At 39.2% G+C, this 25755-nt stretch overlaps 1 protein-coding gene across 6 annotated transcripts; it reads left to right on the forward strand.

Moving 5' to 3' along the window:
- The first annotated feature begins 6539 nt into the window (after window positions 1-6539).
- tpm1 (tropomyosin 1 (alpha)) lies at window positions 6540-19807 on the forward strand. Of its 6 annotated transcripts, none has more exons than XM_083545796.1 (10): window positions 6578-6922; window positions 7281-7406; window positions 11455-11588; window positions 12456-12573; window positions 12846-12916; window positions 13726-13801; window positions 14123-14185; window positions 14270-14339; window positions 15139-15217; window positions 16908-17143. In XM_083545796.1, the coding sequence occupies exons 1-10, from the start codon at window positions 6809-6811 to the stop codon at window positions 16909-16911; spliced, it is 855 nt and encodes a 284-aa protein (XP_083401922.1). In that variant the 5' UTR covers window positions 6578-6808; the 3' UTR covers window positions 16912-17143. The 6 variants fall into 6 exon arrangements, with proteins under 6 accessions (XP_083401924.1, XP_083401923.1, XP_083401922.1 ...); XM_083545795.1 differs by lacking the exon at window positions 7281-7406 and adding an exon at window positions 7586-7711; XM_083545798.1 differs by lacking the exons at window positions 15139-15217; window positions 16908-17143 and adding an exon at window positions 18936-19807 and having other exon boundaries at window positions 6540-6922.
- The last annotated feature ends 5948 nt before the right edge of the window (window positions 19808-25755 follow it).

The raw sequence follows: 25755 nt of genomic DNA on the forward strand, positions 1-25755 counted from the left end.
GTGTTTTATTAGGCAAGTACACTTGAGTGTACAAGGAATTTGACTTGGTTGCTAAACTCTGGTTGTGCTAATATAAAATGCATATATGTTTGTGAGAAAACTGAATTCGGCTCAGTGCTTAAATAAATACTTTAATATCTCATTAACATCTGCTGATAATTTAGTATATAATTTAGTATATAATATATTTTAGTATATAATTTAGAATCACCTAATTTCTACTGTAAATCTATCTACTTCTATATCAAGCCTTTACAAACTATTAATGTTGAGATGTAAATTGTAATACATTGTAAATACATTATGTTATGCACAGGATAATTTCAAATTAAAATGTTATTTGTCACATACACATTCATACAGAATATGACATATATACATATATTGAAATGCACTACACATGAAAAGAAATATAAAGATTAAATAAAAAAAATACATGTAAAAATAATTAAATAAAATATAAAAGTATATTAAAATATACACTGAAAAAAAATATTTTTTTAAAGGACATACATACGTATATGTATATACACACACATATACGTATGTGTATATACATATACGTATGTATATGTATATACACATACATGAATAAAACAGAGGTGCTGGATGGATATGTATGACATATATAGACATAGGTACAGATTAATGTGACCCAGTATGATTTTGATTGTCATTAAAGTGTCCATGTGCTGGTATGAAAAGAGTCCATTGTTGGGATGACAATCTTCCTGGCCCTGGTCCGGCACCGTTTGCTGTAGATATCCTGCAGGTCGGATGTTACGTTTCAGCTGACCACACCACCCACTGGATGGCTCGTCTGTCCTGCATGGTGCTGTTCCTGAACCAGGAAGTGATGCTACCCTACAGGACACTCTCAATAGTGCAGGTGTAGAAAGTCTTTACCATCTAAGAGGGTAGTTTAAAGTCCCTTAGGCGCCTCAGTTGGTACAGATACTGCCAAGACAGGTCCTGTGTGATTTAAAACCTAGGGTCCGGAAACTGTCCATTCTCTCCACTGGTGTCCCGTTGATGTTTAGCAGTTGGTAAGACCACTCCTGCTTCTTGCTGAAGTCCACTATCAACTCCTTAGTCTTGCTGACATTCAGGAGAAGATTGTTCTCCTGGCACTATCTCTCTAGGTTTTTAATCTCCTGTAGGTAGGCTGTCTCATCATTGTTGGAGATCAGGCCCACCAAAACAGTGTTGACAGAAAACTTGATAAAGGTGGTCGAGTTGTAAGTGGCCACACATTCTTGTGTGTACAGTGAGTACAGCAGAGGCCCAAAACACAACACTGAGACGCTCTATTGCTGAGGATGAGGGATGACGTGTGTTTGCACACCCGTACGGCTTGTGGTCTGTCAGTCAGGAAGTTGAAGATCCATTGACACAGCGGCAGGCTGAGTCCCAGGACTTGCAACTTAGAGGCGAGAGTGGAGGGATTTATGGTGTTAAACACTGAATTGCAGTACACAAACAGCATTTTCACATAATTCCCTTTTCTGAAGTCCAGGTGGTTCATCGTTGTGTGGAAAAGATGAGCAATGGCTTCACTAGAGCAGTTATGGCGGTATGCGAACTGTAGTGTAAGTCTCTGACCAGTCTTTCAAAGCACTTTATAACTATTATGGTCAGGGCTACAGGGCGGTAGTCGTCGAGGCAAGTGGACTGGGGTTTCTTCGAGACAGGAACGATGGTAGGCTGTTTGAAGCATGAGGGGACAACAGACTGTTCCAGGGAGAGGTTGAATATCTCGGTGAACACCGGTGCTAGTTGGTCAGTGGAGACTTTCAGAACCCGACCTGTGATGCCATCTGGTCCTGCTGCATTCCTGATGTTCAATCTGCTGAATGCCCTCCTCAAATCATGCTTCGAGATGGTGAACGTGTTTACCTCTCCGGCTCTCTCAGTGCGCATGCTGTTTGTGCTGCTGCCGCGGTTAGCTGCAGGCTCGAAATGAGCGTAAAAGGTGTTTAGCTCTTCTGCCAGAGAAGCGTCCGCATCCCCATTCTCAAAGATAGTGTTTTATAATCTGTGATAATGTAGTTTGTTTATTGCATTTTTTTTAAAGAATCTTTCCATTCTTTACTTAGATTACTAAGTAGCTTCTTTGGAATGGAATGTAAAAGAATGTAATGTAGCTTTAAGATAATTAAAATCTAATGCCTGGAATCATTAAATCAGTTGAAATGTAGTTTACAATGCAATGCATTTATCAGACGTATAAATAACCTCTCATAGACTTTGTGTGATATTTTAATCTTTTTGCCCTTTGATTGGTGTTCTTTTTTTTAAAATGCTGTGGCCTTCCCAAGAAATATAATAAATTGTTTCCTTTTGTTGTACAGAAAGTAAACCATTGCCCAGTTCAGGAATGGATTTTAAAAAAAAGCAGTATATTGTAATTTACAAAATAAAAAAAAAAGGGAAATCAGCTGTGCTTATGCTCACTGCTTTGGCATTTTTGCATGACTGCCATCTAGTATTACCCAAACATTCTAATACCTGTCATTCACAATAACATATTGACCTCGCCTACTCAGACAAAACAAAGCCGTTTAGAAAGAACTTACTTATAACACGCACAAACACGCAAAAAACAATTCAGGGAAAAGCTAGACTTTGAAGTATTAAAACAGTTGATTTAAGACTAGCGGATGTGCATGTAAACTATTTATGTATTTTGTCTAAGCTCCCACCTATAAAGCTAACCAAAGAAAACTGAAATGCCGCAAATAAATGAGTCCTGTCATTGACTATCTCATAGAAACAGAATTCAGACTAGGTACCTAACTAATGTATTGGTCCATTAAAGTCCCTTTTATGTTTAAGTTTGAGATCTTGACAATCTAAATCCTGGTTAAACTCACTCCACACACAACACATAATATACACTTTTATACTCATCCAGATAAAAAGTCATAAGATTTGTTGGAGCTGCAAAAATTATTATTCTTATTAAAACTATTCTAAAATGTACTCAGATTACCAGTACTTTATTATAAGATTGTATTCCTTCATTGCCTGCAAACCCATCCCAACCCAGGGTTGCACCAACCAGTGCACAGTGCCGGTCCCAAGCCCGGGTATATGGGGAGGATTACGTTAGGAAGGGCATCCAGCGTAAAACGTGCCAAATCAAATATGCTGACTCAGAATGTCATACCGGATCGGTCGAGGCCCGGGTGACAGCAGTGAAGTGTGCTGTAGGAACGACAGACTGGTTCAAGGTGGGGGTTGGATTGCATCAAGGATCGGCTCTGAGCCCTTTTCTGTTTGCAGTGGTGATAGACAGGTTGACAGACAATGTCAGACAGGAGTCTCCATGGACTATGTAGGAGGTATGCGCTGGAGAAAAGGGGAATGAAAGTCAGTAGGAGTAAGACAGAGTACATGTGTGTAAATGAGAGGGAGAGCAGTGGAGTGTTATGGTTGCAGGGAGAAGAGATGGTGATGGTGAAGGAGTCAAGTCAAGTCAAGAGGCTTTTATTGTCATTTCTACTATACACAGTGGAACACAGTACACAGTAAAAATAAAACAATGTTTCTCCAGAAACCTGGTGCTACACTAAACAACATAGAGCTACAACACACAACATGAAACTGCTGTTCACAGTCTGGATGTGACGGCCAAAATCTTCGGAACCGCTTTCCTGATGGATGGCAGGAGGGTGAATAGTGTGTGTGAGGAGTGTGTGGGGTCGTCCACAATGCTGTTGGCTTTGCGGATGCAGCGTGTGGTGTAAATGTCTGTGATAGAGTGAAAAGAGACGCCGATGATCTTCTCAGCTGTCCTCACTACCCTCTGTAGGGTCTTGCGATCCGAGATGGTGCAGTTCCCGAACCAGGCAGTGCTCAGGATGCTCTCAGTGGTCCCTCTGTAGAACATGGTCAGGATGGTGGGAGGGAGATGAGCTTTCCTCAGACTTCTCAGGAAGTAGAGACGCTGCTGGGCTTTCTTGGTGATGGAGCTGGTGTCGAGTGGCCAGGTGAGTTTATCCACCAGATGAACACCCACTGAGGACCCATGGATCAGTGGAGAATGGCCACTCTGTGCTCTCCTGAAGTCCACAACCATCTCTTTGGTTTTGTCAACATTCAGAGACAGGTTGTTGGGCTCCACAACAGGCTGTTAACTGTTCCACCTTCTCTCTGTATGCTGACTCGTCGTTCTTGCTGGAAAAAAAAAACCCACGGTCGTGTCATCGGCAAACTTGACAATGTGGTTGGAGCGGTGCATTGCTCCACAGTCGTGATTCAGCAGAGTAAACAACAGTGAGCTGAAAACACAGCCCTGAGGGGCCCCAGTGCTCAGTGTGGTAGTGCTGGAGATGCAGTTCCTGATCCAGACTGATTGAGGTCTTCCATTCTCTTCCAGTTGCAGAGGCAGGTGTTCAGGCCCAGTAGGCTCAGTTTATCGATCAGATGCTGAGGGATGATTGTGTTGAATGCTGAGCTGAAGTCTATAACCAGCATTCATATGTAAGTGTCCTTGTTGTCCAGGTTGGTGAGGGCCAGATAGAGGGTTGTGGAGATGGCATCATCCGTAGAACGATTTGGACGATACGCAAACTGCATGGGGTCCAGTGAGGTTGAAAGCTGGGTCTTGATGTGCCTTGATGGGTGTGAGTGTGACGGGACGATAGTAATTGAGGCAGGAGACAGTAGACTTCTTCGGCACTGGGATGATGGTCGTTGTCTTGAGGCATGTAGGAACAACCTTGCTGCTCAGGGAGATGTTGAAGATGTCAGTAAAGACCTTTTCCTCAATTCAGCTGTGGTTAGACAGAGCACCTGGTCACTGGGAGGAGGGGTGGTCTTCCTCGCCTCCATGTTGTTCTCTACCTTAAACCGAGCATAGAAGTCGTTCAGTGCATGTGGGCGGGAGGCGTCCTGGTCACAAGCAGGTGTCTTGTAGTTTGTGATCACCTGGTTGCCCTGCCATATGCGCCAGGTGTTTCTGCTGTCCTGAAAGTGGTCATGGATTCTCTTGGCGTGTGCGTGCGCATGCTTCAGTGATGGAATTACACAGTTTCTTATCCTACAAAGACATTCACATACACACATTCATTCATACACTACAATTTGGGAACGCCAAGCAGCCTACAGCATATGTTTGTAGACTTGAGGAAAAAACTGGGGTACCCAGAGGAAACCCAACTCACATGCATGGTATAGGCAAGACTGAAACCACCAACCCCAGGGGTGTGACACAAATATGCTAACCACTTAACCACAATGCTTCCTTATTCTTGGTTTAATTATTCTAAAGGATTTACTACATGAATTTATCTCCAGTCTGAAATGTTTTACTGTTTAATGTCTATAGAAATAGATCATTTTTTATTTTTTTTTTTACTTTGTACACTTGATGTATTTAACAGGTAGTTTATCCAGATCAAACCTACATAAAGCAATTTCCTGAAATAGCCTATAATTGCCCACATGAGAGCAAAGAAACCTTAAACAGTTAAGAAAACCTCAAACTACTAAAACATAAAACATCAACTTTTCTTACTGCTTTAATATTTAACATGGAAACATATGAGAGAGCACTATCTCTACATATATCTCCAGCGGCCAAAGGTTTGTTAAGACAGAGATTATTTCGGGGGCTTATTCTACCATGTGGCACTTTAGCCATTTGACCAGGGTGTCTTGAAGGAAATTTACAGACTTGAACAGGTGTCAGAAGAAGGCAAGCCTAAAAATATCCAGAGTCATATCCTCAGACAAGACATCGGAACTGAAAAAAAACAAACGCCACAGTGATATCACTGTGACAAGTAAACCTTAATAAAAGTGGACTCTATGAGTACGACATTAATATACCTGCAGATTCTCATTCTGGAGTTGTGGAGCATTTGGTGTGTGGTCATGCTACAAAACCCATCCTTTACAGTGGTTTGGGCCCAAAGCCTGCACAAAGTTTCTAGGATCTTAAGAGTTACTCCAGGCTTACAAAGCAGCCTAGAGAAGAATCCAAACTCAAAGTTTAAAAGCAAGTGACCTGGAAGGCGTGATACCCATTCTGTCAGCAGCTAGTCTTCATCACATTCAGAGCACTTAACCCCAAACCCTATCTGAACCCTTCCCTTGAGATCGACACATTTTAAAGAAAAATTAGACCAAGCGCATTGTGGACGCACAGCTGAAACGCACTGACACTTTCTAATGATGTATAGATGCAGGTGTGCCGCTCCTCTTACAGACGCCTGAGCCTGGTCAACAGCACGGACCTCACCAAATGCGCGTGTGATTTGTAATTCAGGATTATGTCGCAATAATTCGAAAATCTGTAGGGGAAATTGCAGCATCCAAAGCTTTAGAAAGTGATCGTTAGGGATTTGATTAAAGGAATATTCATCAAAACAATTAGTTGTCTGCTTTACAGCAACTTTTTTTCGATCTCCGCATGCAGTGTTTCCTGCACTTTTACAGTGTTAGAAATAGGAACGTCTTGACGCCTCCTTAGCCATCACACCCCATATATAGGCATATGAATAGTCAAATGCGTAGCAGCAGCGAATCATCATGCAGATCCATAAAAAAGACAGGGCACTCCAGAAGGAACGGGCAGAGGCAGTTTCCAAAAAAGTATTGGATGTCCTGAGGAATTCAGCCGCCCCCCCATGTAAAAGTACATATTTGACAGGGCGCAGAGAGAGAGAGCGCCTGCACTCCAGCTTAGCGTTCAGTTCGGCACAGACGCTCCGAGCTTAGGACCAGCACCGCCGTGTCTTTTTGAGGGACGTTAAACTTTTCGTGCGGCCGGAAAACAAAAGTAAAACACAAATAATCAGCCATGGATGCCATTAAGAAGAAGATGCAGATGCTCAAGCTCGACAAGGAGAACGCCTTGGACAGAGCTGAGCAGGCTGAATCCGATAAGAAGGCAGCAGAGGACAGGAGCAAGCAGGTCGGCTATATCTTTGGGGACTTGATTTTTTTTTTGATCCATATTAAAAAAAAAGGGCATGAATTCTCGTGGCATGGTGTTTCTGCTTCATCAGTAACTCGAAATTAAACGGATTACCTTGAGTGGATTTATAGGAACGGAGGATCAATGATAGGGTGCATGGGTTTAACAGGTTAAGTGGACAGCTTTATGGAATGCTTTGTATTATGTGAACTGGTTCCTATGAAACCAAGTTCTGATGGGAATGAATGGGGGAGGGAGGGAGGGAGGGGGGGTAATTTCAGTGAGTAATATAAATCTGTTTAATATTGCACGTAATTTGTTAATGAAAAAAAATGTCGTTTGCATGCATGTGTAGCTGGAAGATGAATTAAGGGAATTGGAAAAGAAATTGCGCATAACTGAGGACGAGCGCGACAAAGTGTTAGAGGAGTTCCAAACTGGTGAGGAAAAGCTGTTGACCGCCGAGGAGGTCGCCACGAAGGTATTCAGTGTGCCCTTCCGAGTCTCCATCTAATCACTTCTTCTTTTTTCTTTCTTTCCTTCTGTCTGTCTGTCTCTCTGTCTGTCTGTGCGTCCGTCCGTATGTCTGTCTATGTGCTCCTCACGCCATGCGCTCTGCTTCCCGCTATGTCACCAAAAAATGCGTAAAAACACACTCAGCTCGAGGATGATTTGGTAGCTCTGCAGAAGAAGCTGAAGGGCACTGAGGATGAGCTGGACAAGTACTCCGAGGCTCTTAAAGATGCCCAGGAGAAACTGGAGTTGTCTGAGAAGAAGGCCGCAGATGTAAGTATAGAAAGCGAAGTCACCGCAAATCCAGCTGCGCACTGCTTCACACACTTTTCCCTCTGGCACTCTGTCTGAGCAGACCTGGGTGATTTGGCAAGCACAAGTTGGGAATTGTTCATTAATGACTTCATTTAAATTGCTCTTTTCACTACAGTCTGCTGGGTTCACCTTTGATGTCACACACACACACACACACACACACACACACACACACACACACACACACACACACACACACACACACTGTAATATAAGAAACTCTGTAAGAGGCATTTTATCGCATGTTAAACCAGACATAGAAACCACACACTACCGTACTAAATAGTTTTTTAAAATAGCATGTGGGATTGGATGTAGCCTTAGACTTGGGGATCACGCCAGCGCTCCTGTAAGGCTGAGCAGCCTGTTATATTTAGACTCGCGCTTTATATGGTAAAGACGCAGCACAGAGTCTTGGGTTGTGTCTCCTGAGTACAGAAGAAAGTCTCAAGACTCTTTCCTTGTTGGCCTCTCTTATTCTACATTAAGATTTTTTTTAGTTGGAAATCCCACTCACTGATAGATTACAGGAATTTCATAGCTTTTATCCAACTTTCTTTTTAATCTAGTGTAGTATTTGTTCACCTTTATTTTTTGACTGAAGGTTTATCATCTCCAGTGTTCCAGACATTTTCATACACAGAAATTCAGGATTGTGATGTTATTTTGTTATTTCAGTCTATATGAAAAGACGCAAAGTATCAGAAGGAAAGTATGATACAAGAAGTGAAGTTGATTTTGCAAAGGATGCTTTTGAACACTTTTTGAACATTTTCTCTTTCACACACATACACAAAAAAGTTTCCCATTATACCCATCGCATTCGTATTTAGTGCGCCACCTGCCTGTATAAGGATATAATTGCACCACATTTAGTTGTAGGGAAATTGTATTAAGCTGAATGTAATTACATTGAACAAATCTCCTTCATATTATTCAGATGCTTCACTTTATTGTTATTTATTCTGCGGTAATTTTTTAATCTACAGTCAAACGAATAATAACGTGATCTGTGATCTGCATTCACACAATTTAGTCCCGCTGTTGAATTAATCCACCAGTAGAGTGCGCTGTTTATTCGTCAAAAAAATGCCCCCTTTACCCACAGCTCGTATTTTCTCATTCACGAAGGCTTCTTGACGTGCCATCATGTCTTATCCAGGCCATGAATATACAAATACAATTAAAAATAATGATATTAATTAACAATCAAAATGAATAATTTTGTATGTATGTATGTATATATATATATATATGTATGTATATATATATATATATATATATATATATATATATATATATATATATATATATATATATATATATATATATATATATATATATATATAATTTTATTTTATTTTATTATTTTTTTTTTAAAGAAACCCTAGCTGAGTGACGTATTTATATGGGGCGTGGCACTGAAAGCATGGCTACTTCCGGTGTGGGATTTAGACTCGCTGCTGCGCGTTTTCAACCAAACACTTAACAGGGCGGGCTTTTTTTCTACCCAAGGTTGCGGTTTAGGGCGTTTCTGCCCTCTGAATTAAATTCTAAATCAACTATAAACAATATTTTAGTAGTTAGATAGAATAATGGCCGGATTAACCTCGTTGGAAGCTGTGAAGCGGAAAATCAAATTGTTGCAAGAGCAGGCAGACGGCGCTGAAGAGAGAGTGGAGAAACTGCAGAAGGACTTGGCGTTGGAGAGGAAAGCCAGAGAAGCGGTAAGAGTGTCAGACATGGGGATTTCACTAAAATAGTCCCAGCTGTTCATTCAGATGCAACCAGAGTAGACTGGAGCAGGATGTCCTGCGATGAGCCCAGTGCTTTTACTATCTGGCACGTTTTGGGCGCATGTGATGCTGCGCAATAGTGAACCAGCGCAATCTCGCTTTGGTACCCAGATAAAGAGCTGAGCTCATTTCCCTTTGTGTTTCTAATCTAACTCCTGTGTGGTTAGATCAGCGTTCAGGGAATTGTTTCTAGCCAGGTTGCACAGTCATAACTCGTGTTTTTTTTCCCCCTCTGGGCCTTTATTGATAAATGCAGGCAAAATTGTGCATGACCGGTTACTTTGGTGAGAAAGAACGCGAGAGCGCGCGCGCAAATGTATCATTTTTGTAACGAGTTGTTACTATTTCTTCTGTTCTAAAAATCAGTACAGATCCTCTATCCCTCATGCAACGAGTATTTACTGATAGCCTGTGTATATGCAGGATACGTCTGTCGTTTAGGTCTTTGGTTACTGTTATTTCGAGCTCTGTAACATGCAGTAATTGAAAAGGAAAGTGTTGGACGCTTGTTCTCTAATTATCTGCAAGCCAACTGCCTTATAAGGGCAAGATGCGTTGTTATAGTAGGGTTAGAGGGGAGTAGATCAGCCACTATAGCTATAGAGCACAACCAGGAAACAGTTTCCTTAGCTGTAAAGTGAAGCTTTTTGAGCAGACATTACACAATTGACGCCGTCTATCGATTCCACGTTTGGTTCATTACTAAACACTGGAGTGCAGAGATGAGTCATGCAGAAGACCCGACACAGATGTGATCCAGAACTATTTACATCAGCTGCTTTCTATTCCTTGTCACTGAAAGCACCTGATGCCCTTAGGCCCTGTGTAATCCCCTGAGCTGAGAGTCTTTCTCTCACTCTCTCTTCATTTGCATGGTTTTGCAAGGGGGTTGGGGCTGGTTATGCAGATTGACTATATAGTATCTACCCGTGTGCAGCTAGACAGGATTGCAATCATTTACATATTTCTTTGACCGTTTTAAAACATTTTCAGATGATCTGTTTTTGGGCTGAGCAGAATTAATCATACTCACTTGTCTCACAATACACAATAAAGGTACCGAGCTGTGATTTTCATGTTTGCTGAGTGCTGTGGCACCACTGAAGATGTGTATTTTTAGACTTCAGTTTTTATATCTTTGCTGAAAATAGAATGCAGTGTATTAAAATGTATATATAATATATATTAATAAAGTATATAATTGAACCATAAGGACCACTTATACCATAAATATACACCTTTTTGGTAAAGGATAGTACCGTTGATGGTAATATCCCAGTAGCCATGTAAAGTCAGTGCCCTTATTTCCATGGGAGATACTGACATTTAATGTCACAGGCCTTTACTTGAACAAGTAGCTGGTTGGACTTTAATACATTAGGATTAATTATCTTTCCTTACTTCTGTGTTGAATTATTTTTCTAGTTCTTAAATTTGGATTTAAACTATAATGCGAAACCAAATTGTGATTTAGAGTTTTATCTGTATTACCCAGTTTACAGTTTATTTATTTATATAGTGTTTTTGGGATGCACTAGGTTGGAAACTAAGTGTGGGTAATGGTGTTGGTACAGTTTGTGTTGTCTTGCACTTAACATAATTATTTATTCTATGTTGCATAGACTGAGATTACTCAGTAATGCTTTCTAAGAGTCCCAGCAAAGTGCACTTTCACATTGATTAACACAATTGCCAGCATATGCAGAATGGGAGTAAGAGGGGCGGGGGCCTCAGAGGAAGTCCTGTGTCAGCCTCAGTGGGCATTAATTTGCCAGGCTTCTACAGTTCCTTGGGTGTACACAAACCAACTATTTGTGCACACACCTTTCATATGTGTGGTGGGAGAAGTGATGTAGGTATATTTGTTATTCCCATCTCATTGTAGTCCTGTGGTCCTTTCCTTAGGCTGAAGCCGATGTAGCCTCTCTTAACAGACGTATCCAGCTGGTTGAGGAGGAGTTGGATCGCGCTCAGGAGCGTCTTGCCACTGCCCTGCAGAAGCTGGAGGAGGCTGAGAAGGCTGCTGATGAGAGCGAGAGGTGAGTTGAGGAAGATGGTATGCCGTACTTTACAACAGATTAGCATAAATAACAGGGACATACAAACTGCACTATGGTATCGCTCTTCCCACTTTATTAACACACACACACACACTTGTACCACACAGTGACCACAGTAACAGGCTCTGGTGTTGTACTTGCACAAAAGTGATGAAATGCCTCTACTTCCTAGGCAAGACTGTGCATCTGGTGCCTGTTAAATGATTACAAGTTGGTTCACTGAGATTATAGTTTTCAGTCATTACACCCAGTGAGTAAGGATAGCTTTTCATTTTTAGTTTGTAATAAAAAAAAGACAATTTGAATTTCCAGAATCTGTGCAGGATTAAAAAAAAAAAAAAAAGTCTGAAAGTCAAGAAGATTAAGGATGTTGCAGCTGTAAGATTAAGTCATGCTTCTGGTGATGCCACTTGTTGGCCTAAACAGACGTGAGCAGTTTGTGTAGTGGCACCATGGCACTGAATAAACAGCAATTCATGGGGCACAAGGCTGTGTTTCCCTTTCTTTGTTTGCCTCACACACAGCCCCTCTGTGCAGGACAGCCCTACACCCTCATACACAGCTGCTCTAGGCAGAGACTTCACGTCAGTTACCGATGCATCATTTTTTCCTCCTTTCCGCTTTTTCACAGCTGACAATTTTCAAATAACACTTGGTGTCAAACTGTCAAAATGGTGTACATATTTAATGAGTGATCACTGAGTTGAATCTGTGGTTATTGCTGAAGATTGGGATACAATAACAGAACACACTGTTCATCATACCCTGACTTTATCTGCCATCTTCCCCTTTTTTCTGCTCCTTCTGTCTCACCACTTACCTCTTTTACCATGTTTTCCTTTACAGAGGCATGAAGGTTATTGAGAACAGGGCCCTGAAGGATGAGGAAAAGATGGAAATTCAGGAGATCCAACTGAAAGAGGCCAAGCACATTGCTGAGGAAGCTGACCGCAAATATGAGGAGGTGTGTTTATCAGTTCACCTACTGACATGCAATGTTCAGAATCAGAAATAGCTTTATTACTAAGTATGTTTACACACACAAGGATTTTGACGGAATTTTTTTGGCGACAGTAGCTTCCAGTGCAGGAGAAAGTACAGACATAATATAACGAAGTAGAAATATTGTCGATATAGTAATAAATTTTAAAGAGAACAGCCTTCAATGTGCATGGTTAGGTGAACTGTATGTGCGTGTTGTGTATATACTTCATATGGTGGCTTGTGTGTGTTCAGGTGGCCCGTAAGCTGGTGATTGTTGAGGCTGAGCTGGAGCGTACAGAGGAGCGTGCTGAGCTTTCTGAGGGGTGAATATCTTCACTGCTGTTTCACATACAGCCTATATAACCCTACTGACATGCTATGTGTTTTTGCCTTTAATCACACAATATAGCCTCGTACTTTCTATCTATGAATCCAGTGATTTTGCTGCTTCTTTAATTCCATTGTCTTATGCTTGCATTTTGTATTTTTGTTGGGTTTTTGCACGCACTGTTAACTTGCATGTGTTCCCTGTTCGGAATGGCCTTGTGCTGTGCACACACACTCACAGATGCGTCCGACGATTACAGGAAGAGATCTATGTGCTGGACCAAAACTTTAAGTCATTAAAATCAGCAGAACAGAAGGTACTGCATACTAACACTAACACTCTGCCAAGCCTCCCCACTCTGAAATAGCCTTTCGTGCTTCTGTCCTTACAAAAATACTTTGCTTTTCCTGCTTTTGCTTTTGTCGCTTTACTTTATTTTCCCTCTCGTTAACCCAACTAACCAAGCAGGAATACTATACACGAACAGTTTTATACAGACACATTCAGCATGCATAAGTTATATACAATTTGTCCTTTACATGCTTTTTTTTCTGCAATCCTGCTTTGTTGGGGGGTATATTGTCAATCCTGTCACTATTTATATTTCGGTTTCAGTCACTTTGGTGGTTTCTAATGATGTATTTTCCTTTTCTTTACCCCTTCTATCTATTTTCTTTTCTGCATTTCTCTACATCCAAACTATTCTCTCTCTTTCAATCTGCTTCTATCTTCTTTACTGTCCCTCTTGCTCCATAACTTCCTTCTCTATTCCCTCTTTTTGCACCCTACTATGTAAATCACTAGCAAATGTAATGAGCTTGAGGAAGAGTTGAAAACTGTGACCAACACCCTGAAGTCTCTGGAGGCCCAGGCTGAGAAGGTGGGTGTGTTGTCTGTGTGATTCAGGCCCCCTAAAAACTTTTTGAACAAGCTAAACCTCCTGCAACGTAATTATGTAGAACAGATAATATGTGGCACCGGATTATCTGATGTGTAAAACCAATATAAATGTTTAGTGTGTTCTACTAGCTACTACATGTAATCAAGAAAATAAGAAATTTCCCTAGGTTTTAAATATTCCAAAGAATCTACACCTCTTTCGAGAGAAAATGTAAATTTGAATGCAAGTACACACTGTGGTGCAGGTTTGGGGAATTGCTTATCTGAATCCTGACATTTGTTTTTCCCTTTAACTCTACAGTACTCACAGAAGGAAGACAAATATGAAGAGGAGATCAAGGTCCTCACCGACAAGCTGAAGGAGGTACAATTATTTTTTTAGCTGCTGTTTGAAGACTTTTACATACATTTGTGTTTGTGTATGAGCCAATGTTTTCTCTCACTTTAGGCTGAGACTCGTGCTGAGTTTGCTGAGAGATCAGTAGCCAAGCTTGAGAAGACCATTGATGATCTGGAAGGTATGACTTTTTTTATTATTATTTTTTTTTTACTGCAGAGTTTTGTATTTATTATTGCTATATAATTTTTTGCTACAAAATTTTATAAAGCTTTCATACAGTCACAAAAAGCTTCTTGCTTGACTTTCAGTCATTCTTCTATCTATCTACTGTCTATTCAGTAAAGCTGTCCCTTTGTGTACAATTCTGTTTCTCTCTGATGGACTTACTATAATGAATGCGGTGCAATACACATTCTCAGTTTCCACACTAGCCTCACATGAGACACTAGAGCATTTTAGATTTGTGCCTGTTTAGATTTACAAAGACTTGCATTTAAGCTGCCATGCATTCGTCCCTTACTTTCCCAGTCATTTGTTTATTTGCATCAATTGTGTCATTTTCATAAATGTGGCCCAGTGAGATGAATATTTGCACTCCAGCAATCTTGGATCAAAAATTTATAAAAAAATAAATAAATCTGTTAGTGGTGTAGGTAATGGGGTATTGTCCTTTAATTATGGGCCTGTGTAAATCTAATTGGCATATCAGTAAAGGAACTGTGCACCTGGACATTTATTGTGAGTATATTCTTGGTACAATTGTGGAATTTTACAGGGCATCATGTTTCTCTTTATTTTCTAAACTTTTTTTTTTCCTTCCCCACTTTTTCGTGCTTTCTGTTTGTCTGTTTTTCTCGGCCCTGTCATTCTGCTGGAATGGATGCTTCACCCACCTCTTCACCTCCCTGTCACCTCTATCCTGTCCTATTCCCTTTCCCTTTTCCCTTCCTTCACCCAACCCTCAACCCCCCCAAAAGATGAGTTGTACTCCCAGAAACTCAAGTACAAAGCTATCAGCGAGGAGCTGGACCACGCTCTCAACGACATGACTTCAATGTAATTCATGCACTTCGTTTGCTTGCATCTCTGCCTGCCAACCCTCCCTTCTGTGTCTACTCTCCCTCATCTTCACCCGATCACTCCATCTCTCTGACTGTGTGACCTTGTGTCTTGAATTCACCAACCGTATCTCTCCGTTTTAAAAACCTCCTGCTATCTCTGTTGCTCCGCAAGATCAGTGGCCGCTGTTACTATTACTGCTCCTCTTGAAAGATATTTCATTTTCTGTGGCATGTTCACGCCTTGGCACCCTCTGTGGCAAAGGCTGTGAATGTTTGATAGTTCATGTAGTTTCCTCTCTTGCACATGTCAAACTATTGAGGAGCAAGTAAGTAATATGTTCAACAGTGAAGCCTGATTTTGTGAAAGCAGTGTATAGTAGTGTGCAGTTTTTATAACCTCTGTATTAATTGTACTTGTTTGTATTACAAACAGGGCTTACGCCAGGCTGTAAAATGTCTTCACTCATGATTAATAATATACACATACAATTCACTGTTAACCTCGACAAAGCATGTACACGGTTTGCTAAAATGGAGTATTGTTAAAGGGGAAGCATGTCTGTGAAAACCGTACCGAGTTACTTCCTGAGTATATGGTCTTTGACTTGCTCTGTTCTTACTAACAAAGTCCACTTCTATGTGGTGCGCTCGGCATACCTCAGTTCAACATGGAGTTTGAGACTGAGATGTCAATGTTGCATTTTGTGGTGTTTTACTTTACGGTTGGCCTTGTGTGCTGTTCGGTAAGTTAGCGCAGGTGGTTATTGGGTTTACTGTCTTTCGATATCTATTCTAGTTACACTACCTGCAGCATAGAGGTTCTTTTTGAATGTGCTTTCTGTGTTCGAGGGTAGTTATAAATGGATTTGGGATTTGTCCTTTTACTATGACCAAGTCAAGAGTTTTTGAAGGCGAGTTTGCTGTTATGCAGGGAAGTTGATCTATCATAAGTGAGGAATAAAACACTCTGGGGTGTGCTGTTTATAGAAAGATTAACCACTTTTATTAAGGCAACTTTCCGTTATCACTAATTATGGCTATACATTTTCATTTTCTACCCAGCTTTGCTTGATGTTACTAAGATTAAAACATAGTTGTCATGTTAAATCTGGAAAATCCTTTTTCTGAAGACTGCTGTGGTGGAAAACGTACCAAACAAAAGCAACACAAAGCTTTTAGATGTTTATTCATTCAACAAATATTAACCGAAAATGTCACCATATCACCAAGTGTACAACTTCTTTGTTAAATAAGATAAAACAAAGATTTTTCTCACTTGGAGTGACAGCTATCGAAGTCCCTGTAAAGGAGTCCTTATTGTGGAATGGATAAGCAGTTAGTTTAGAAACCATAATGTATACAATCACATTGAACTACCATGATCTGGTGTGTGTGCTATTATACACTCAGCATACAGGTGGAAAAATGTTTATATATAAAAATTCCGTATTTCCGTATTAGGGAATTCGCATTAAGCCTTGGTTATCAGTTGACTGTATTTTTGATGTGAGACTGTGTGAGTGGTACACACCTGTGTGCCTCCTGAGCAATGTCCCAATTATGGACATTGTGGGTCATGTTTGCAATACCCTTTCCGTTCTCCTCTCTGGTGTATGCTGTGCATCGTCTCGGCCCCACAGCAAGGCCCCTCCATCACGTTCTTTCTGCTCCTTTTCCCTGCACAGATAAATTGTTTACGCCCCATCAAAGACGCCTCCTGTCGGCTGAGCGGCACCCCCCTGCTCTCTCCAGCCTCCTGTTCCTTTTTTCCTCTACCTGTCTGTCTTTCCCTTCTTCCCCATTCCCTCATTTCTCTGTCTCATATTATCCTTCACTGTTGGTTCGTTTCCCCTTCTCTTGTACAGAACCTTTGATTCTTTCTGGATTATGTAAAAATAAACATTCTTCCTTCTATGTAAAACTATATCTCCTCACTTTTTGTCCTTTTTTCTTTGTTTTATTTTTTTGCTGTCTTATTTTCATTTTTTATGTGCTTTAATTTATTTCTGAGTGGCTATAATAAACTCAAAATGGCCAGCTGTTACTTCATGCATTTGATTTTCTTCCTGTGGTAACCATTTAAAGGATCATGTTGGTAATAAAGCTGGAGCGTGCAACCTTAGTACATGTGCAAGAACAATACATGCATCTCTTATCTTCAAGCCCAATGGGCTGTAAAGGTGTGGGCTTTTTCACAGTCCTATAAGGTGTCATTTCAGAAGGTTTACTATAGACAAAAAACTAAAGCTATTGCGTTAACTGTAATGCATGCAAATGAAGCAGGATTGAAGATTAGCTTAAAGATGCATAAATGTTCTCACTGTAGAGTTGTCATAAATATTAGCCTCTAATCCGATACTACCACAAAGGTTAAACATTATTTAAAATATTAATTCAGCTGAAAGCAACATTTAGTTGTTGAAAATAATTGGTTGGCAGGCAGAATGAGAATATTGAGCTGAAAATATTAATGGAAATCCTGTTGTTTTTGATTTGCATTTACAATGATTTCACAACGACTGTTACTGAACAGCCTGGCTCATTTAACACATTTTAGAATATCATACAATTTAATACAATGTAGAAAACTAAGGCAATTCATAGAGTGGGTTTATGAGAAAACAAACCATGTTCCCTCTTTTTCTGATTCCACTGCTCTTGGTCTTAAATTATACATTACTATAAAATATTAAAGAACGCATGAACACTTTCTGTTTATTGGTGTGTACATATGTATCTGAATAACTCTCTTATGATACATATAATTAATAGTGAATTTAGTGGTATTGTGTTTTGTCTTAGTAGTCCGCTGGTTTTCATCCTATATTAGTGCTTTTCCCTTTATACATTATATTTATACATATATTTCCTTTAATACATTTATGTAATTATTCACCCAATTAATAGGCCTTTCTAAGTTGAAAAAAAGCTACACATACCTCAGACGATAATGCAGGGAAAACTCCAGGACTGGGCTTGGCAAGATCTCATATTTCTTTATCAGCTCTTTCTCCACAGAGGAATATATTAAACTTTTTAATCATTCTATTCGAGGTACACGCCATCGAATTTGTACTAATGCTTCTTCTCCTTTAGCTGTTCTATTTTCCCCTCTGTTTTACTTTCTTGTCTTTCTTTTCTTCCCTAACCTGCTGCCTGACTGCACAGACCACCTCTACCGGCAACTTGAGAAAAACCGTGTTCTCTCTAGTGAACTAAGACTGGCCTTGAATGAGGACTAATCTAGAGTCTATTTTTGTTTTATATTAATAACCAAATGATGTATGATTTACACTAAGATGTGTGGGATTACACCATATTTATGAAAACTGTACTATCTCTAATTATGTTAATTATACTCACAGCCTGCTTTAGAGTGTCTGTGATCTAGCACTGTGTTAATGATGTTTTAATATCTGCAAAATAGCTTAATGCACGCTGTAGTTATTAAGCATGCCTTAAATAAACAGAGGCAGTGTGTCACCTTTAAGTATTAGTCCATATTGCATGGTCTCACGGTTCCTCAAAGGAACAAGTACCAAGATATTTGATTGATTGCTAACTGAATAACAATGTGTGCATTTAATTAGCAAGTCTAAACTGGAGTGTTTGTAGAACATCAGTGTACCTGTAGTACCTCTGCATGCTCTGCTGTGTCATACATGATCACTGATGGTAATAATGTTGTTTTCTAACGCTTGATGTTCTAACAGAGAAACTGTCACATGCTAAAGAAGAGAACCTTGATATGAACCAGATGTTGGAACAGACTCTTTTGGAGTTGAATAATATGTGAAGCCTCCGTACACCTGACGATGTCTGCATTTTGTAACGTTTGAGTGGTTCCCTTTACTTGTTATCAAACTGCAAGACGTGTGCCATATGTAATGACATTTCGTTTAACACTCCTTGTTTTTAAAGTAATATTCTGGTACTTGTTCATCTTTTTTACTCTGGCTATGCTCATGTTTTGTTATTTCCATAAGAAATGACAAAGCTTACCAAACAATTGCACTTAAGCCTCAATTTATGCACGTTATTCTGAAAGTGGACACGGTTGAGCCTTAAGCCAAGTTAAGATGAAGTAGATGTGTTTTATTAATCCAAAGATTCCTTTAAAGTGCACATTTGGATTAGGTGTCCAACATGTACACTGGTGCTACTGTGAAGACAAAGGTCGAGCAGTTTGTAGCTTATATAGAAAATCATAGACTGTATACATTAGTGATTTGGTTCAGGGTTTTACTTGTGTGGGGGAGGGGATCAGTAGTAACCCTAGCCAGAAAGATCCCCATCTACAGTGTCTGTTTAATTTCAACTTTCATTCAGTGCAAAATGCCAGACAGCATTACCTTTGCAAATCCTTTTTTTTTTTTTTTTTTTTTTTTTTTTTTTTTTTTTTTTTATAAAACACATGAATGAAAGCTGTATGGGTCAAATACATGTCATATGAGTTGAACGATGATTAAATCATATTTGGTTGTGTCTCATACATTTCAAGAAGTCATTTTAAATATAGATGTATTAAATGTGTGTCGTATCTGAAATGTACAAAGCTAAATATAAATAAAACTACACAATTTTAGATTTTCTTAAGCCTGGGATGCATTTTTACCATTTTAATTTATTTAAATATGTCTGGTGCAACAATCTTTTTTCTTGTTGCTGTTTTAGTTCTTTAACATATGTATGAACTTACACACACACAGACCAGGCATAACAATACGACATTATAACATTCTGACCGGTGAGTGAATAACACTTCTCTTCATCATGGCACCGCTAGTGAGTGGGATATATCAGACAATGTGAACATTTTGTCCAAGCTGACAAACAAGTTGTTAGAAGCAGGAAAAATGGACAAATTCAATGATTTGAGCGAGTTTGACAAGGGTTCCAGTTCTACAGGGGTCATTATCCATGAAAGGTGGTCCAAGGAAAGTGGTGAAAGGGTCATGAGCAGCCAAGGCACATTGATGCACTTTGGTAGAGAAGGCTGGTCCGTGTGGTCCAGCAGACGAGCTACCGTAGCTCAAATTGCTGAAAATGTTAATGCTGGTAATGCTTAACAGGTCGGGACTGTTTTGGCAGCAAAAAGGAACTAACACAATATTAGGCAGACCTGATAGGTGGCCATGATGTTATGCCTGGTCAGAGTATGAAACTTCTATATTAAAATGAAACACATTTTAATAGCTTAGCTTCAGACGAGTATCTTGCCAAATAATGAAAATTGTGCTTTAGCCTTCCTAAAATTATCATGTTTGAATTAGCACAGCAAATACAAAAGTGAATAAAGGTTGTTTTGAGAGTCATATTTATTTCTAAAGTGTATTTTAAACCTTATCAGTATTGTGTGTGATTTGTACTCTTATGCATCCAAAAGCAAGTAAATGAGTAATGCACACTTTTTGCACCCTAAAAGGTGATGTAAATAATCAGGTTAATAGTTGATGAGACCTCTTTAACCTACTAACTATAAAACTACACTTACCACTTACTAGTTCACTTGCAGTATAGATTCACTTTGTAGTATACATCAGCTTAAATATAACTTCTGTCCTGCTCTTCTTGCCCATCACTGCAAGGTGGCTGACATCGGACCAATACAGACCTCAAGCTATATATCAGCATAGTAGTAACATAGAAATGGATTTAGTGTTGGTTTTAAAACTCGGTACACTCATTAGACACACATAGCTTGTTGCTAATGCCTGTACAATTTTTTCAACCTAGCATTGATACACAATCAATGTTTATGTTTAACACAAGTCCAAAACCGGGTTGTAATCTGGTGACTGTAAATAGCTTTATAGCATAATCATTGTTTTCTCCTCAACAAACGGTGTAACAATGCATTGCTGTGCGCATCATGGAAATATAACACCAACTTCTGTTTTATTTATTATTTATATAATGCAACTGCATTATTTAAAAAAAGCAGGGGTTTCAATCTGTGTAACTCATAGTAATAAAATATGAATGGAGAACACGCCGGTCACATTCTTTTTTTGGAAATACTGAATCCATATCGAGAATCATCTGAACTTCACCAAAGTCACCAAAAGCTACTATTAATTAATTAATAGCTCTTCATTGGAAACAACACCAGCCCCATGCAGTGACAATTTACAGTGTAAATATGTACAGTAAAAGAAGCAGTACGGGACATTGTAGTCAGCTTTGGAGCTCTATTACTGTTTTTAAAAATTAAAGCACCTTCAAACTGATACAGAGCTCACTATATCATTCAATCAATTATTTATTAGCATATTATTGAATTCATTTTTAATATTGTGTGGTGCATTTTGTTTACAATATTGAAGCTTTTGCAGCCATGACACCTGACTATAAGATACGTATGTGATTTCTCAATGTCCCATTCTATATTTAGTTCCTATTTGTAGTTGTAATTCCCTCCACTGTTCTGAGATGTTCCACTAGATTTTGGAGAAAAGACATTCTATAAAATTGTGTGCCTCCAACTTTAAGGTAACAGTTTGAGGAAGAACGAAATACGACTGAAAAAGGCTGGGTGTCCCAATGCTTTTGTCCATATAGTGAGGGGTCTTCAAATAAAATTGCTTAAGGTCCAGGAAATGAAATCAAACATGAATTGATGCTTTTTGCCAGACTAAAAAATTAGTGTAGATAACATTTTTATTGGACACATTATAAATGAATAAATAAAAGATCAATTTAAAAAAAGGCTAAATTGCTTTTGTTTCTACTGAACTGAGATTATATGTAATGAATGATATTTTAACTTTACACGTATTGTCTCTGCCTAACTAGTCTTATGACCCCTGATACATTGTATATACAGACAACATTTACATTTACGCCATTTAGCAGACACTCTTGTCCAGAGCGACGTACAAAAGTGCTTTGAGTTTCTAGCAATGAATGAATCTACACTAGTACACTAGATTACAAACTTAATATAAATATAACTCTTGAATTCTACAAAGCAAACTTGGAAAGTGCTAATTTAAGTGTTTCAGGAAGAGGTAGGTCTTCAACTGTCGCTTAAATATAGTCAGGGTCTCCGCTGTACGGACTTCTAGGGATAGTTAATTCCACCACCTCGGTGCCAGAACAGAGAGCCTTGAAGTATACTTACCTCTCATTTTGAGAGAAGATGGTACAAGGCGAGCGGTGCTGGAGGATCTCAGACAGCGTGGTACAGTGTGAGGTGTGATGAGGTCTCTGAGGTAAGATGGTGCTGGTTCTTTTTTGGCCTTGTAGGCAAGCATCAGTGTTTTGAATCTGATACGTGCAGCTACTGAAAGCCAGTGAAGGGAGCGCAGCAGTGGGGTGGTGTGGGAGAACTTAAACACAAGTCATGCAGCTGTGTTTTGGATCATTTGCAGTGGAAGAATAGCGTTCAGAGGAAGACCTGCCAGCAGAGAGTTGCAGTAGTCCAATCTTGAAATGACAAGAATCTAAACAAGCACCTGGGCTCCCTGTGTGGACAGAAATGGTCGAATCCTTCGGATGTTGTAGAGATTAAATCAACAGGAATGAGCCTGAACGGGCAGCTGTTAAATGTCCAGGAGAAGGTATTCAGAAAAGTGAGGAGGCAAGATGACTGAAGTTTGTCAGATGGGAGGTTGAAGTCACCAAGAACTGCTTTCAGAAGGGAAAGTAGTGAGGAGTGTGTCCATCTCTTCTAGGAAGTCTACAAGGGGACCAGGAAGGGCGATAGATGACAATGATGAAAAACTTGATTGAAGAGGTAACTGAAACTGCATGGATTTCAAAAGAAGACATGGTTAGATGAGACAAAGGGAGAGGTGTGAAACATCATCTCCGTGACAACAGTAAACCCGTACCACCACCTCTCCTGGTTTCTCTTGGTGAGTAAGAGAAAGCATAGGCAGAAGACAGAGCAGCTGGTGTAGCAGTGTTCTGTGAGGATATCCAGGTCTCAGTAAGTGCCAGAAAGTCAAAGGTGTAGTGGGAAGCCAAGCCTGTGATAAAGTCAGCTTTCCTTACAGCAGACTGGCAATTCCAGAGCCCAACTACCACCACTGTTTGAGATTGAGACAACAGAGGAGGACAGATGAGGTTACTGGCAATGTGACATCTGTTCTGTGGATGGGAACGTCTGTGTCTGTAAGAGGTGACTACAGAGATGGGTTTGAGGCACATGACTGACCTCCCAATTTGAGATCAATGTATAAATTTTTAAAACAATATATGAAATGATAAATAAACACTAATCGTTACTGGCCTTAGGGGGTTTACCTACAACTGCTGCAGTGGAGCGCCTTCAATATAAGTGAGTAAGCCCTGCCCGCAATTCACACCTCAAGTGAGACTGAATTGAATTGATTAATCACCTGATAGAACTAATAAGCACAGACCAACACTAAAGATTCAACTGAGTTAAGTAGATATACAAAGTTAGAATCCTACCTTACCGGAAGAGAGTAGATTCACGAAAGAGGTAAAGCACACAGTAGTGAAAATGCACATTGCTAATGATTCGGAATTTCTTTAAGTATTATTTCAGGTATTTTCATAAAAATTTTGTTTAAATATCTGGATAATCGAGTAAATTGTATACCAGTTTTCTGCATTGTTTCAAATTGTGTGTCATGTAACCATTCATTTGGAATTCAACTTGGAAGTAATGTTTTGTCAGAAGATTAGAGATGATCAGTTAGAATCATTTTGGAATGTTTCCTCTAAGGGATCAAGTGGATAAAATCAACGCCACCACAAAATCTATGCCAGTTTCTTGGCAAACACTACACATGCACTGTCATTGATGAGGAGAGGTTTCCTGCTTTGACTCATCGTTTGATATCATTCAAGTCCCTCCTAAAAAGAGATGCTTGTGTATATAAATTGCTAAATTGCACAATTTTAAAACTTATTTAGTGATGTCTTGCCTGCAAATCTAAATTGACTCAGTATATTATGTAGAGCCTTATGCATATATAAGTATATATTTGTATTAAAATATCTTTTGTACAAAAGTCAATAATAATCTGTGCTAGTAAAGTTTTGAACAACTGACTATAAGATTTGTATGTGTTGATCTCATTTCACATTTGGTCCCCATTTGCTGTTTTAATAACTGTCACTCTAGTGGGAAGATGTTCCACCAGATGTTGTAGTGTGCTTGTGAATGTTAAGTAAGATCAAGTACTGATATATGTGAGGTGAGGAGGCCTGGGGTGCAGTTCAGCGTTCAGTTCATCTCAAAGTTGTTTAATAGGTTCAAGGTCAGAATTCTATAGCAAGAGATCTTTCATGTAAACCATACCAAGTCAAGAGTCAAGCTTTTATTGTCATTTCAACTATATATAGCTGATGCAGTACAGTGAAATGAGACAAGGTTTCTCCAGAACCCTGGTGTTACATAAAACAGCATAGAGCTACATACAGAACACAGAGCGGAAGACTAAAGTAAGTTGTTTTAGCCAAAGTGCATCATGTGCAAACAGTGCAGACAATAGACAGTGCACCAGACAATACAAGAGAGGAACAGATGCACAAAATAGCACCGATCAGTATACCTACTGTATAATGTGTTATATATAAGCAAGTCTCTTGGCAAACACTACACATGCACTGTCATTGATAAAGATAAGTTTCCTGCTTTGACTCATCGTTTGATATGATTCTCCTAAAGTCCCTCCTAAAAAGAGATGCTTATATATATATATATATATATATATATATATATATATATATATATATATATATATATATATATATATATATATAATTGCTAATTGCTACAAATACTGTATAATGTGTAATACAGTACAATGTGCAAAAAAAGAACTGTAAACAAGAGTATACTTGTAATTAAAACAATGTTGTGCAAAACAGCAAAAGCAGCAATCGATAGGTGTGCAAAAAACATGTAAGGGGCATTGTCATGCTGGAACAGGATCAGGTCTCCTAGTTCAGATGAAGAGAAAACGTAATGCTACCACATGCAAATACATTAAATACAACTGTGTGCCTACAACTTTGTAATGACAATCTGGAAAAGAACCACATATGGCTGGGAAAGCCAGGTGTCTTCATATATCTATATCTATATCTATAGCGCGCTCTCGCTCTCGCTCTCTCTCTCTCTCTCTCTCTCTCTCTCTCGCTCTCTCTCTGTGCACTAGCTAGCGCATAATATAGTATTCTGTTCGCCCTATATAGGGAACTATTTTACCTTGCGGTAAAATAGAGCCTTTTCGGAATTCTGTTCCAGTGTTAACTTTGTAAAGTACTTTGAATTAATAAAAAAAATAAAATTTTCTAATGCAAAATTGAATTCAATTTCATTTGTCTAGCGCTTTAAATAATGGAAATTGTTTTAAAGCAGCTTTACATAGATTGTACGGAGATATAAAGAGGTTAAAAAAAAAGAATTTCTATATGGAATATAATTTTTCGAATATCATTTTAAATAATCATAATTATAATAATTGATGCGGTTTTTAAAATTTTTATTATTCATTAAGAATCGTCGTGATTCATGCGCATGTATTTGCCCTGATATTGACACTCGCTCTC

This window comes from Silurus aristotelis (genome assembly GCF_946808225.1).
Source record: "Silurus aristotelis genome assembly, chromosome: 7".
In the NCBI taxonomy this organism is placed as follows: Eukaryota; Metazoa; Chordata; class Actinopteri; order Siluriformes; family Siluridae; genus Silurus; species Silurus aristotelis.

Excerpts from the sequence above, each read along its gene's own strand:
- tpm1 (XM_083545798.1), top strand. The coding sequence starts at position 6,809 with ATGGATGCCATTAAGAAGAAGATGCAGATGCTCAAGCTCGACAAGGAG. Across the intron at positions 12,574-12,845 it reads CTGACCGCAAATATGAGGAG|GTGGCCCGTAAGCTGGTGAT; the intron begins GTGTGTTTATCA and ends GTGTGTGTTCAG. Across the intron at positions 12,917-13,725 it reads CGTGCTGAGCTTTCTGAGGG|CAAATGTAATGAGCTTGAGG; the intron begins GTGAATATCTTC and ends GTAAATCACTAG.